This window comes from Trachypithecus francoisi, unplaced genomic scaffold, assembly GCF_009764315.1.
Source record: "Trachypithecus francoisi isolate TF-2019V2 unplaced genomic scaffold, Tfra_2.0 Lachesis_group12, whole genome shotgun sequence".
NCBI classification, from domain to species: domain Eukaryota; kingdom Metazoa; phylum Chordata; class Mammalia; order Primates; family Cercopithecidae; genus Trachypithecus; species Trachypithecus francoisi.
In genome coordinates this window covers 12672752-12687181 of record NW_022681457.1, presented here as the reverse complement: position 1 = coordinate 12687181, position 14430 = coordinate 12672752, and the positions used below count along the sequence as shown (strand labels likewise).

The 14430-nt window shown below is 48.7% G+C and overlaps 2 protein-coding genes and 1 long non-coding RNA gene across 5 annotated transcripts in view; 1 reads left to right on the top strand and 2 right to left on the bottom strand.

Moving 5' to 3' along the window:
- The window catches only part of LOC117091813, a 27943-nt gene extending 17379 nt beyond the window's left edge, over positions 1-10564 (top strand). Inside the window, exons 2-4 of the long non-coding RNA XR_004440537.1 lie at positions 3462-3472; positions 4891-4894; positions 10553-10564. This is a non-coding gene — a long non-coding RNA (uncharacterized LOC117091813). The remainder of the gene's footprint in view (positions 1-3461; positions 3473-4890; positions 4895-10552) is intronic.
- The window catches only part of ZNF547 (zinc finger protein 547), a 17922-nt gene extending 3572 nt beyond the window's left edge, over positions 1-14350 (bottom strand). Inside the window, exons 1-3 of one of the 3 annotated variants that reach the window (XM_033224618.1) lie at positions 14176-14350; positions 8727-8762; positions 5038-5164 (exon numbers count right to left, since the gene is read on the bottom strand). In XM_033224618.1, coding sequence (XP_033080509.1) covers positions 5038-5164; positions 8727-8750 — 151 coding nt within the window. In that variant the 5' untranslated portion in view covers positions 8751-8762; positions 14176-14350. Of the gene's footprint in view, positions 1-5037; positions 5165-8726; positions 8763-12243; positions 12371-14175 lie in introns of those variants that run through there. The other 2 variants (XM_033224617.1, XM_033224619.1) reach the window with 2 other exon arrangements.
- Positions 12257-14430, bottom strand: TRAPPC2B (trafficking protein particle complex 2B). The gene is made up of 2 exons (XM_033224620.1): positions 14176-14430; positions 12257-12748 (listed from the first exon to the last, which is right to left on the bottom strand). Exon 2 carries the CDS (start codon positions 12727-12729, stop codon positions 12307-12309), a length of 423 nt encoding a protein of 140 aa, XP_033080511.1. The 5' UTR covers positions 12730-12748; positions 14176-14430; the 3' UTR covers positions 12257-12306.

Here is a 14430-nt window from a genome sequence, read left to right as displayed (position 1 = left end):
AGCACCTGGACCCATTTAGATGAAGTAAATTTACTGAGGCTCCAGAGGAAGGTCTTCAGGACTCAGATCTTGGTTATAGAGAAGTTGATCACTTGCATCTTTAGAAGAATGCACACTTACATGTAGACAAGTAGCTTAGAAGGCATATAAGCTCTGGAAAACTTTGTAATTTTGAGTTGGTCTGGCAATAATTTCCAGGCCTTCTCCCCGTAGCCGGTTACAGAAATAAAAACTCTTTTTTCCCAGTTCAACTGCATCTCATTATTGGGCTGCGAGAATAAGCAGCCCCACCCTCGGTTTGGTGTGGGAACAATACGGTTAGGCGTTGTATCCCCACCCAGATCTCATCTTGAATTGTAATCTCCATAACCCCCACGTGCCAAGGGTGGGACCAGGTGAAGCTAACCAGATCATGGGGACAGTTCCCCCAGGCTGTTCTCGTGATCGTGAGTTCTCCTGAGATCTGATGGGTTTTATTTATTTATTTATTTTGAGATTGAGTCTTGCTCTGCCGCCCAGGCTGCAGTGCAGTGGCACGATCTCTGCTAACTGCAACCTCTACCTCCTGGGTTCCAGTGATTCTCCTGCCTCAGCTTCCTGAAGAGCTGGGATTACAGGCGTGTGCCACCACACCCGGCTAATTATTGCATTTTTAGTAGAGACGGGGGTTTCACCATGTTTGCCAAGCTGGTCTCGAACTCTTGACCTCAGGTGATCCGCCCTCCTTGGCCTCCCAAAGTGCTGGGATTACAGGCATGTGCCACAGCGCCCGGACGATCTAATGGTTTTATAAGCATCTTGCATTTCCCCTGCTTGCACTCACTCCGTCCTGCCATCCTGTGAAGAAGGTGCCTGCTTCTCCTTCGCCTTCTACCATGATGGTAAATCTCCTGAGACCTCCCAACCATGCAGAACTATGAGTCAATTCAACCTCTTTCCTTTATAAATTACCCAATCTCGGGTATTTCTTTTTTTTTTTTTTTTTTTAGATGAACTCTCATTCTTTCCCCCAGGCTGGAGTGCAGTGGCGTGATCTCAGCTCATCGCAACCTCCGCTTCCTGGGTTCAAGCAATTCTCCTGTCTCAGCCTCCCAAGTAGCTGGGATAACAGCTATGAGCCACCATGCCCGGCTAATTTTTGTTGTTGTTGTTATTTTTAGTAGAGACGGGGTTTCATCATGTTGGCCAGTCTGGTCTGAACTCCTGACCTCAAGTGACCCGTCCACCTTAGCCTCCCAAGGTGCTGGGATTATAGGCGTGAGCCACCAAGCCCGGCCAAATATCAGGTATTTCTTTTGAGACAGTTTTGCTCTGTCACCCAGGCTGGAGTGCAGTGGCGTGATCTCAGCTCACTGCAACCTCCACCTCCTGGGTTCAAGTGATTCTCCTGCCTCAGCCTGCCGAGTAGCTAGGATTACAGGCACCTGCCACCATACCCGGCTAAGTTTTGTATTTTTAGTACTGATGGGGTTTCACCATATTGGCCAGGCTGGTCTCAAACTCCTGACCTCAGGTGATCCACCTACCTCAGCCTCCCAAAGTGCTGGGATTACAGGAGTGAGTGAGCTACCGCGTCCAGCCAGGGTATTTCTTAATAGCAGTGTGAGAACGGACAAATGTAGTAAACTGGTACCGAGGTAGTGAAATACTGCTGTAAGGATACCCGAAAATGTGGAAGTGACTTTGGAACTGGGTAACAGGCAGAGGTTGGAACAGTTTGGAGGGCTCAGAAGAAGACAGGGAATGTGGGGAAGTTTGGAACTTCCTAGAGACTTGATGAATGGCTTTGATCAAAATGCTGATTTAGCAATATGGGCCATGAAGTCCAGGCTGTGGTGGTCTTCGATGGAGATGAGGAACTTGTTCGGAACTGGAGTAAAGGTGACTCTTGCTATCCTTTAGCAAAGAGATGGGCAGCATCTTGTCCCTGCCCTAGATATCTGTGGAACTTTGAATTTGAGACAGATGATTTAGGGTATCTGGCAAAAGAAATGTCTAAGTGCTAAAGTGTTCAAGAGGAAGCAAAGCAGAAAAGTTTGGAAATTTTGCAGCCTGACTATGCAATAGAAAAGAAAAACCCATTTCCTGGGGAGAAATTCAAGGCTGCTGCAGAAATTTGCATAAGTAACAAGGCACGGAATGTTAATCACCAAGATGATGGGGAAAATGTCTCTAGCACCTGTCAGAGACCTTCCTGGCAGCCCCTCCCATCATAGGCCCAGAGGCCTAGGAGGGAAAAATGGTTTTGTGGGCCTGGCCCAGGCTGTTTAGTGCAGCCTCAGGACATGGAGCCCTGCCTCCCAGCTGCTGGCCCTAGGTCCCCCTGTTCTATGCAGCCTCGGGACATGGTGCCCTGCATCCCAGCTGCTTCAGCTCCAGCCATAGCTAAAAGGGGCAAGGTACAGCTCCAGCCATTGCTTCAGAGGGTATAAGCCCCAAGCCTTGGTGGCTTGCACATGGTGTTGGGCCTGTGGGTACACAGAAGTCATGAATTGATATTTGGGAAGGAACCTCCACCTAGATTTCAGAGGATGTATGGAAATGCCGGATGTCCAGGCAGAGGTTTGCTGCAGGGGCGGAACTCAAGGAGAACCTCTGCTAGGGCACTGCAGGAAGGGATATGTGGGGTCGGAGCCCCCACACAGACTCCCTTCTGGGGCACTGCCTAGTGGAGCTATAAGAAGAGGGTCACTGTCCTCCAGCCCCCAGAATGGTAGATCCACCAACAGCTTGCAGCGTGTGCCTGAAAAAGCCAGAGACATTCAATGCCAGCCCATGAGAGCAGCTGAGAGGGGGTCTCTACCCTGCAAAGCCACAATGGCAGAGCTGTCCACCTACTGCATCAGTGTGCCCGGATGTGAGAGATGGGAGTCAAAGGATATAATTTCAGAGCATTAAAATTCAGTGACTGCCTTGCTGGGTTTTGGACTTGCATGGGGCCTGTAGACTTTGTTTTAGCCAATTTCTTCCATTAGGAATAGGTACATTTATCCAATGCCTGTATCCCCATTATATCTTGGAAGTAACTAACTTGCTTTTGACTTGACAGGCTCATAGGCAGAAGGGACTTGCCTTGTCTCAGATGAGACTTTGGACTTGGACTTTTGGGTTAATGCTGGAATGAATTAAGACTTTGGGGCTGGGCGCGGTGGCTCAAGCCTGTAATCCTAGCACTTTGGGAGGCCGAGAGGGGGGGATCGCGAGGTCAGGAGATCGAGACCATCCTGGCTAACCCGGTGAAACCCCGTCTCTACTAAAAAACTACAAAAAACTAGCCGGGCGAGGTGGTGGCGCCTGTAGTCCCAGCTACTCGGGAGGCTGAGGCAGGAGAATGGCGTGAACCCAGGAGGCGGAGCTTGCAGTGAGCTGAGATCCGGCCACTGCGCTCCAGCCTGGGAGACAGAGGGAGACTCCGTCTCAAAAAAAAAAAAAAAAAAAGACTTTGGGGGACTGTTAGGAAGGCAGGATTGGTGTTGAAATGTGAAAGGTACATACAATTTGGGAGGGGCCGGGGTGGAATAATGTGGTTAGGCTCTGTGTCCCCACCCAAATCTCATCTTGAATTGGAATGCCAATAATCCCCACGTGTCAAGGGTGGGACCAGGTGGACATAACTGAATCATGGGAACAGTTTCCCCCATGCTGTTCTCACGAAACTGAGTAAATTCTCACGAAATTTGCTGGTTTTACGTGTCTGGCATTTTCCCTGCTTGGATTCATTTGTCTTGCCGCCCTGTGAAGAAGATGCCTGCTTCTTCTTTGCCTTCTGCCATGATTGTAAGTTTCCTGAGGCCTCCCCAGCAATGGGGACCTGTGAGTCAATTAACCTCTTTCCTTTAGAAATTACCCAGTCTTGGGTATTTCCTAATAGCAGAGTGAGAACGAAGTAATACAAACACGAAGGCCAATGAGAGGAAGGCCTGCTGTGCAGAGCTGGACCTGGCAAATACCCATAATGGGAGAGCCCTGATGATAGGTAAGAACACAAGAGAGGGGTACAGTGCAGAGAGGAGATGGAGGGTCTCCAAATCACTTCTCTGCAAATGGCTTTCCACAAGCCACAGCTCCTAGTGACTAGTGAGCAGTGTGTAGAAGGCTGTGTCTAAACCCAGAGAGATCTGACTGTGACAGAGGAGATGGTGTTCAGGGACTGCTGACAAATACATGCAGACCTCACCTCAAGTAAAGGTCATGCATTGGAGGGCACTGCAAAGGGAGCAGTCGAAGAGAACAGGTAACAGGTGGAAGTCAGGGATTACAAGTCAGAGTAGAAATGACAATGCAGGAAGGAAAGGAAGAGTGAGTTGTGGCAACCGGTCTTGAACTAAACAACAGGGGTCACAGGACAGGTTCCTAGTGTGGTATGACCCAACCTGTGATATTACACCTTTTCCCAACTCCCAGGAACCAAGATCATGTCCCTCTGAGTCTCTACAGCCCTTCAGGGAGTAATATCCACCCTCTTTGGTACCAGGGCCCTCCCCATTGCTTAAGGTGACAGTCTGTGAGACCTGAAAGAGACCAGTCCTAGGGGAAAGACACAGAAAGAGACAAGATAGCACACGCCCAGAGAGACCACCTGATGATATCGCACATTCTATAATCACCAGAACTTCACAGAAGATTTCTATATCCTGCACAATCAAGCCAGTGGTTCACCAAATTAGTGATCAGGTCAGTGCCAGAAATTCCAGGAACAAGAAGGCACCAAGAAATATTGGCAAGAGCAAGGGAACAACAGAGCACAGAGGTCCCATGCATTTGACGAGAACACAGGGCCAGTGGGTCTCTATGTCAACTTCAACATTTCTGGATCCTGAGCCCTTTCTTGCAAGCCTCGGAGCAGCAGGGGATGGGGCTGCTAGGAAAAAGGGAGCACAGAGCACACAGCCCAGTCCTGACTCATAGAACATATGTCAGGAAACAAGGAAAAGCAGCAGCACCCATGGTCTCACGGTGGGAAACGCAGCGCCACCTTCAGGTAAAAGGAGACAACACAGCCCAACCCAGGACACTGGGCAAGAGTGAGGGCCTTACCTAATGAGGACAACAAGGCCAAGTTCTCCAGCATCACATCGCGGTACAGCAACCTCTGAGCCTCATCAAGGTGCCCCCACTCCTCCTGGGAGAAATATATGGCCACGTCCTCAAAGACCACACGGCCCTGCCAAATTGGGAAAGATGAATACATGAGCAGCTTCTTTTCAAGCTGTATTTACTTACGTTCTCTATTTATTTTCTACTTATATTTACCACCCATTAAACACTGGGCAAACTAACAGTCAAATGTGTTTCCATCTCCCCTACCATCCTGGGCACATGTTCTGAACCACCTCCATCTCTAACTTTCTCAAACCAGCCAATATTTCCCATGTTCTAAGTCAACCCAGGGACAGGTACTGCTCAACTAGGGACAGTCCCAATAGCCCAGGTGTCCTGGAATTACTAAAACTAGCCAAACTATCCTGACACCCAGCCCTGCCTTGCTTCCCTTTGAAACCCCAAGAGCATCTGTGGACTAAACTAAACTCTCCTCATGGCAATTTTTCTCCTGACCAAATCTGGTGCTTCACCATGTGGCCCTGTGTTATGTGGTGTGCACCCTCCTTAGGGAAATGTAAGGAATAAATATCTTCTTTCAGTGTCATTGGCCTGTCCCTGGCATCACTCACTCACATCCACAAATGAAAGCTCCATGGGGGCCAGGCACAGTGGATCATGCCTATAATCTCAGCCCTTTGGGAGGCTGAGGCGGGCAGATCACCTGAGGTCAGGAGCTCAAGACCAGCCTGGCCAACACAGTGAAATCCCATCTCTACTAAAAATACAAAAATTAGCTGGGCATGGCGGCACATGCCTGTAGTCCTAGCTACTTGGGAGGTTAAGGCAGAATTGCTTGAACCCAGTAGGTGCAGGTTGCAGTGAGCCAAGATTGTGCCACTGCACTCCAGCCTGGGCAACAGAGCGAGACTCCATCTCAAAAAAAAAAAAAAAAAAAAAAAAGGAAAAAAGAAAGAAAAAGAAAAAAAGAGAGAAAGAAAAAACCCAGTGGGTACAGTCACTGCTACATTTCTCTCTCCAGGAACTCATCCCTCTCCCCTATACCTCCATTCCTTCCTCAATCTCCACACCTTCCCAGTGTGGAAGAGAAACAACATCCAGGTGGCACAAGTGACTTTTCTCTCCATATTTACATTGGCCACCGTGTCCAGCACAGAGGAAACAGATGGAAGATAAGGTAGAAAAGGAATGTGGGACTCCCATGGGGGGATCCATCCTCTCCCGCCAGCCAGTGTCCATGGAGTCACCCAGATCTTGCCTCCCAAGACAACCAAACTCAGACTCATCCTCCTCCCTTGAGCTACCAGGGCCAGGGCCTGAGGCCTTCATTCATACTTCTCCTGCCTAAACATCAGTCTTTGGTCAGCACTCCAATCCCATCTCTCACACCTCCACTCCTGTCAATTCCACAGACACCTCCCAGCCCACACCACAGACATTTCCTTCACCTCCTAACAGGCCACTCTGCACACGGAAACCAGGTGGTGCACGGCAAATACGCTCAGCATCCAGTTCACTCCTAGTCCTGCCCCAGGACACCAAAGTCCCCTAGCACCGGGGGCAGCCCAAAGCCTTGCTGTGAAGGTTCCCTACATGCTCCTGTTTCTCAGTTCACTATCAGCAGCCCAAACAAACCATGTGAGGACTTCACATACTCTCAGCTGTGTCCTGCCTCATGGACACAGGATTGTAAGTTTCCTGAGGCCTCCCAGTTACGCTTCCTGTTAAGCCTAAATAACTATGGGTCAGGCACAGTGGCTCATGCCTGTAATCCCAACGCTTTGGGAGGCTGAGAAGGGTGGATCATGAGGTCAGGAGATCAAGACCATCTTGGCCAACATGGTGAAACCCCATGTCTACTAAAAATACAAAAATTAGCTGGGTGTGGTGGCGTGAGTCTGTCGTCCCAGCTACTCAGGAGGCCGAGGCAGAAGGATCACTTGAACCTGGGAGGCAGAGATTGCAGTGAGCTGAGATTGTGCTACTGCACTCCAGACTGGGCCACATCTCAAAAACAAACAAACAAACAACAAAAAAAGAACTGTGAGTCAATTAAACCTCTTTTCCTCATAAATTACCCAGTCTCAGGTAGTTCTTTGTAGCAATATGAAAATGGACTAATACAACTCCTATCCTCACCTCATCCCAACTGATGCTTAGCAACTCTCCAACCTCACCCTATTACCCCCCTATCAACCCCATCATGTCCACTCTCCTTCAGAAGCCTTTCTCACTCCTATACCCCACCATCTCACATACACTTATCCCCACAAACACTCCATTCCCTCATTTGTCTAGTGATTCCCCCCACCCCACCACACAAGTACCCAGTAAGAGACCCAGTTCTCATGCCCCATTCCAATTCTCTATCGTCAAACAGCACTGCCACCATAACCTAGAGATGCTGTCACCTAAACTGAATCCACGGCTTCATCCTGGTCCATACGACAGCCACCGTGGTGTGGACGTCTCCAACCTGAACTCCTCCACCAGCAGTCTCTGAGACATCTGTGGCCTGAACAAACACTGACTCCTCATACTCACTCTGAAAATTCCTTGTACTGCTGACTTCTCCTGTCATAGCTGATGGAGCATCTATAATTCCAAACAAAACCATGGGGCCACTCCAGATTCCCCTTCTATCCTACCTCCCCAGCTGCCTCACTCTCTACATCATAAAATGTGGGCAGCTCCAGTTCAAAACACATCCTGAAGCCAACACTACTCTTTTCTTTTTGAGACGGAGTCTCGCTCTGTCGCCCAGGCTGGAGTCCAGTGGCGCAATCTCGACTCACTGCAAGCTCCGCCTCCCAGGTTCACGCCATTCTCCTGCCTCAGCCTCTGGAGTAGCTGGGACTACAGGCGCCCGCCACCTCGCCTGGCTAGGTTTTTGTATTTTTTTTAAGTAGAGACGGGGTTTCACCGTGTTAGCCAGGAAGGTCTCGATCTCCTGACCTCGTGATCCGCCCGTCTTGGCCTTACAAAGTGCTGGGATTACAGGCTTGAGTCACTGCGCCCGGCCGCCAATACTACTCTTGACAAGTTACCACCAACATCCACCTAGACTGCTGCAGGAACATCCTCTCAGATCTCCCTGCCATTACCCTCATCTCCACAGTCTGTCCTCCTCAGAAGCCAAAGAAAGTTCCTTAAGCTAGGGTCCTATCACTGCCCTCTTCTGCTTCAAATCTTCCCCATCTACCACCTCCCTTAGATTAGAGACCCAGGACCTAGGCTGTGATTCCAGGCCTGATGTTTGTGTGTCTCTAACCACCTCCCACTCTGCTCCCTATTCCTATCTGAGATAACAGACACTTGGAGTTCCCTAAAAATCCAGTTCAGTCTCTCCTCCAAACATTGAAACATTCTTAATCTTGTGCCCATGACACTCTGACAGATGTTACCACGTCAGTTGTCAAAAATGGGAACCACTCCACGTAATCCAGGGCCATCCAGGTAAGGTGTCACAATAAACTTAAAATAATCAAACAAAAATCCCAGACCTAATTTAAGATACTAGAACTGGTGGAACCACCCACTTTTCAGACATAAGAGAGGGAAAAAGACAGAAAAAGAGTCTCAGCACACCACTTTTTTTTATATGGAGGTGCCAAAACCATCTATGAGATAACTGGTAGGTGAAAGGTAGAAAACACTCTACTCACCTGTGCTGGGTTCATCTCTGCCATCGCCAGGGGGCCCTGAGGGAAGAGGGAAACCATGAGAAATGGGAAACCACGGGAAGATCCTACAGGCAGAGTTGGACCACCATCTCTTCTTCCTTACCCTAAAGCAAACTGATCTCAAGTTGACTGTATAAACTCAGCTTCTCAGACTTCAGTGTTGGCTCTTAGCAGCACTGTGACTCTAGAAAGAACTGAACCTGCTGGAGCTTCAGTGCTCTCATCTGTAAATAGGTTGTAAGAATGGCTCCCACCCCACAGGACTCTTACCGGTCGGTGTCAAACACTGGTAGCTCATCCTATGTATCAGCTATCACTGTTCTTGGACTAGTGGTTTACTATATGTTTTCAGTGTAAATGATGTAGTAGAATTTCAAAAACTGAGATGTATTTTTTAGCTTTTAAAATTTTAGAGGATATGATACTAAAATTTTCCATGGTATGTTGATAATTATAGGCAAATTTGGGTCAAATCAATTATGTAGTATTTGCAGGAATTTAGCTCAATGAGTAGTTTCACTTCTAACTGCCTACCTATGTGTACACATTTAGAAGGACACTGGCTAGTGTTTATACTAGTAAGTGTTTCATACTTTTTTTTTTTTTTTTTTTGAGAGACAGAGTCTCGCTCTGTCGCCCAGGCTGGAGTGCAGTGGTGCAATCTCGGCTCACTGCAAGCTCTGCCTCCTGGGTTCACGCCATTCTCCCACCTCAGCCTCCTGAATAGCTGGGACTACAGGTGCCCGCCACCACGCCTGGCTAATTTTTTGTATTTTTGATAGAGACGGGGTTTCACTGTGTTAGCCAGGATGGTCTCGATCTCCTGACCTTGTAATCCACCCGCCTCAGCCTCCCAAAGTGCTGGGATTGCAGGTGTGAGCCACCACACCCGGCCTCACACATTCTTAATGAGTTGTAGGGAGGGGCTGAGCAGGTAGGTCAGCTACTGGTCCTCTCTGCAACCAGGCCTGCCTGTTAATAAGGCTCTGAGGGGAGCTTGCTGGGAGACCTTGACTGGGGCAGATCATCCAATCTTGCCTTGATATGTGGAGAAGGGGAAAACGCAGTGCTCTAGTTTAGAACCCAGCTGCTCCACTAGCCTGGATAACTTTTTTCTTTTCCTACAAAAGAGTGGCCCTGAGGGTCAGTCAAGCCTATAGGTGCAGAATATAAACCATCTGAAACCTTAGTCTCCATCCCAAGCCCATTCCTTATTCCATCCATGCCTCCCTTTTTCTAGGCAGAGGACAAAATCCTTCCTATGGCAGGTCTGTGCCTTTCTAAAGTAAGTGTCTGGCTTATGGCTCCACCTATGGTCTGAACCCCAAGTATCAGCTCTCTGCTCCCTCACCACATAGCTCACAGGCAATGACATTCAGACTTCCCTACCAAATTGGATCCTCAGGGCCCAGTTCAATCTACACCCTCTATTCTTTTTTTTTTTTTTTCTTGAACAAACATCTTTATTTAAGAAATCAAATAGGGTGAAAATGATGGTAGCAATTTCACACAAGGATACAAGACAAAGCTTAGAATTACTTGCTCAAAAGTTATTCAGAATGGAACAAAATTGTTCAAGTGCTCCCAATTAGCACAGGTTGTATTACTTGCTTTTCAATGGACATTTACTATTGTACAGTAAGATCTACTTATCATAGGAACACAGACACAATTCCCAGCCCCCTCTGATGTACTGCCTAAAAGACTGAGTACAAATGTTAATGTAATCCAAGCTTTTCTTTGACAACAATCCTAAAAATTGCCTTACAACTTTTACAAGTACGGGTATCAACAGTTTACTGTCTGAGGGAAAGGAAATATAAGAATATAAAGTGACAGAAGCAACAGACTTCACTGTGGCCTGGAACTGCTCCCAGCCTCCTATTTTACAAACATGGTTCTCACATTATAGCAGGATCACTATTCCTACCCTCTGGCAGAAGCAGACATGTGACACATAGCACTATACAAGTGTTTCTTTGGCTTCTTGAGTAGTGCTGTGTATACTGCCTATACATTTTTATAACATCTCTAAATGCATAACGTCGACGTATGTGCTAACACACTTCACTCCCAACTGCAGAATATTTTCGTTTTAAATCTAGCTACCAAATCTTGACTATGACATTTGTTTTGGATTGTTACATTAAGATCAACCTATCTGGGCTGGGTTTGGTGGCTCACACCTATAATCCCAGCACTTTGGGAGGCTGAGGCAGGAGAATCGCTTGAAGTCAGGAAGCGGAGGTTGTAGTGAGTCAAGTGCCATTGCACTCCAGCCTGGACAACAGAGCGAAACTCCATTCAGAAAAACACAGATGATCAACCTGTCTGAATTGGGAAAGCCAAAAGCTTATTCCCAGCCAGGAGCAGTGGCTCACGCCTGTAATCCCAGCACTCTGGAAGACTGAGGCGGGCAGATAACCTGAGTTCAGGAGTTCAAGACCAGCCTGGCCAAAACGGCGAAACCCCGTCTCTACTAAAAATACAAAAATTAGCCAGGCATATGCCTGTAATCCCAGCTACTTGGGAAGAAGGAGAATTGCTTGAACCCGGGAGGCGGAGGCTGCAGTGAGCCAAGATCGTGCCACTGCACTCCAGCCTGCATGACAGGAGCAAGACTATCTAAAAAAAAAAAAAAAAAAGCCGGGCGCGGTGGCTCAAGCCTGTAATCCCAGCACTTTGGGAGGCCGAGACGGGCGGATCACAAGGTCAGGAGATCAAGACCATCCTGGCCAAAATGGTGAAACCCCGTCTCTACTAAAAAAATACAAAACCTAGCCGGGCGAGGTGGTGGGCGCCTGTAGTCCCAGCTACTCGGGAGGCTGAGGCAGGAGAATGGCGTGAACCCGGAAGGCGGAGCTTGCAGTGAGCTGAGATCCGGCCACTGCACTCCAGTCCGGGCGACAGAGCGAGACTCCGTCTCAAAAAAAAAAAAAAAAAAAAAAAAAAAGGAAAGAAAAGCTTATTTCCAAGTTTTAAGTAAAAATATTTCGTGGCCAGGCGCGGTGGCTCGCGCCTGTAATCCCAGCACTTTGGGAGGCCAAGGCAGGCAGATCACGAGGTCAGGAGTTCAAGACCAGCCTGATCAACATGGCGAAACCCCGTCTCTACTAAAGGTACAAAAAAAAATTAGCCAGGCATGGTGGTGGGAGCCCATAATCTCAGCTACTCAGGAGGCTGAGGCAGAAGAACTGCTTGAACCCGGGAGGTGGAGGGTGCAGTGAGCCGAGATCGTGCCACTGCACTCCAGCCTGGGCAACAAGAGCGAAACTCCTTCTCAAAAAAAAAAAAAAAGAAAAGAAAAGAAAAAAAAATTCATTATTCTTGATAACGAGCTCTTTATAAATAACACTGTTCACAAGGGAATACCAATTGATCTACTGATGTGTGACATGAGACAGAATGTACTATTTTTAAATTTAAAAGGAATTTCATTAAGTTTAGATAAGCTGAGAATACACAAAAGTTTTCCAGGCTATTTAATCAAGTAGCTTACAATGTACACATTCCTGAGTATACACCACTCTGGTGGTATCATTTATTTTGGAATTTTCTGCATTCAGCTTAAAAGGTGTTTCTTCCCAAGAAACTGAACTTTTCTGTCAAATGCGCTTGATCGAATAGGAGAATTGGGTTCATAAAATGGATTCATTGAAAACTTTATATATAAATCATAAACATCAGTAAAGAAGTTCTTTATTCCATCTTCTTGTCTTATGTCATGAAGCATAATAAACCTCATATGCCCCGCGGTGACAAATGCTGACACAAACCACTCGTTGAACTTGTCCACAGTTTTCAAGTACATGTTGTTCGACAGCCACATGTTCTCATCTACGAGGTCGAGAGCAGCATGAGCTATGAACTGGTTCAGATGACGATGGTCGTCTTTGGATTCTGCCTTCCCAGCTGGCAAAAACTCCATTTCAAAAACTGGATTATCATGGTGACCAACAATTACAAAGTAGAAGCTCCCAGACATGGTCTTCAATATATGGCTCCTGCAGCGGGAGGCCGACAACGGAAACGCAATGTCAGTTTCCGCGGAAGAGACCCGCGTTCCGCATCTTTTTTGACACAGAATCTTGCTCTGTCGCCCAGGATGGAGTGCAGTGGAGCGATCTTGGCTCACTGCAACCTCCACTTCCCGGGTTCAAGCAATTCTCCTGCCTCAACCTCCCGAGTAGCTGGGATGACAGGCGCGCGCCACCATGCCTGGCTAGTTTTTGTATTTTTAGTAGAGATGGGGTTTCACCATGTTGGTCAGGCTGGTCTTGAATGCCTGACCTCGTGATCCGCCCGCCTCGGCCTCCCAAAGTGCTGGGATTACCAGCGGGAGACACCGCGCCCAGCCACCCTCTATTCTTTTTTTTTTTGAGACGGAGTCTCGCTCTGTCGCCCAGGCTGGAGTGAGTGGCGCCATCTCGGCTCACTGCAAGCTCCGCCTCCCGGGTTCACGCTATTCTCCTGCCTCAGCCTCCCGAGTAGCTGGGACTACAGGCGCCCGCCACCTCGCCCGGCTAGTTTTTTTTTGTATTTTTTAGTAGAGACGGGGTTTCATCATGTTAGCCAGGATGGTCTCGATCTCCTGACCTCGTGATCCGCCCGTCTCGGCCTCCCAAAGTGCTGGGATTACAGGCTTGAGCCACCGCGCCTGGCGTCCACCCTCTATTCTTTTGAAGAAACTACACCAGCTCTCTTCTGTAGACTCCAGACCTTTCTGTCCCCCTACCCATGTGACATTTTCCACTTGAGACGCCTGAGAATGACAAGGGCCAAATTGCAACCCATGATCTTCTCCATGAAACCTACTCCTCATGCTGCTGATTTCCCCAACTTCATTCTTTCAGATGTTCAGGCAAAATAGAAAAAAAAAAAAAAAAAATGGTCCTTCACTCCCTATTTTTGCTCACAGACACATCTGATACAGCAGAGAAACCTGTTGGCTCTATCTTCCAGGTCTATCCAGAATCCCATCACATCGCCCCTCTTCTACCATGGCTCTGGTGCAGTCTCTGGGATCCACTGCAGTGGCCTCTTCTCGGTCTCTCCGTGTCAATTCCCCACCCTGCTCGTTCTAACTCTGTACCTGCCCCTCCGTCTGGTCCTCCCTTGACAACCTTCCATGGTTACTGGCTGCTCAGGTTGCCATTCCAAGAGAGAATTCACAAAATCCTCTCTTTCCCGTAGAAACAACACGCACTCCGGGCTCCCCGACGCGGCCCACTCGGCAGCGCCTCCATGCCCCGAACCTGAGGTCCCCGAAGGGGAGCTCTGAGGCTGCATCAAACCAGCTGATACGGGGACCCCACACAGGAACGCCACCCTCTTCGGGACAAGGGGCCTGACCGGCAGGGCCCCTTCTGTGGGCTTCAGCACTGGAAGGAGGGGTCGGGCGGAGTTGGGGGGCCTGGGATGGGGCACCCACCTTAGGTTCTTCGGCGCGGACTCCGCCAGCCCAGCCAGGGAAGAGAGGGGCGGGAGCGACAAAGGCAAGACAAGGACACCGCCGTCCCCAGTCCTTATCAGCCGAGCCTCTGCCACTGTCAGTTGTGCCCGTATCACTACCGCCTCCGCGCCGAGGGAACCCAGCCGCTTCTCGCGCTTTTCCGCTCCGTCACTTCGGTGACGTCATAGAGCGCCAAAGGCCGGAGCTAGTGAAAATACCAAAGAGAACCAAATC

Bases quoted from the DNA above. Each gene is read 5' to 3' on its own strand.
- TRAPPC2B (XM_033224620.1), bottom strand. From the start codon at position 12,729: ATGTCTGGGAGCTTCTACTTTGTAATTGTTGGTCACCATGATAATCCA.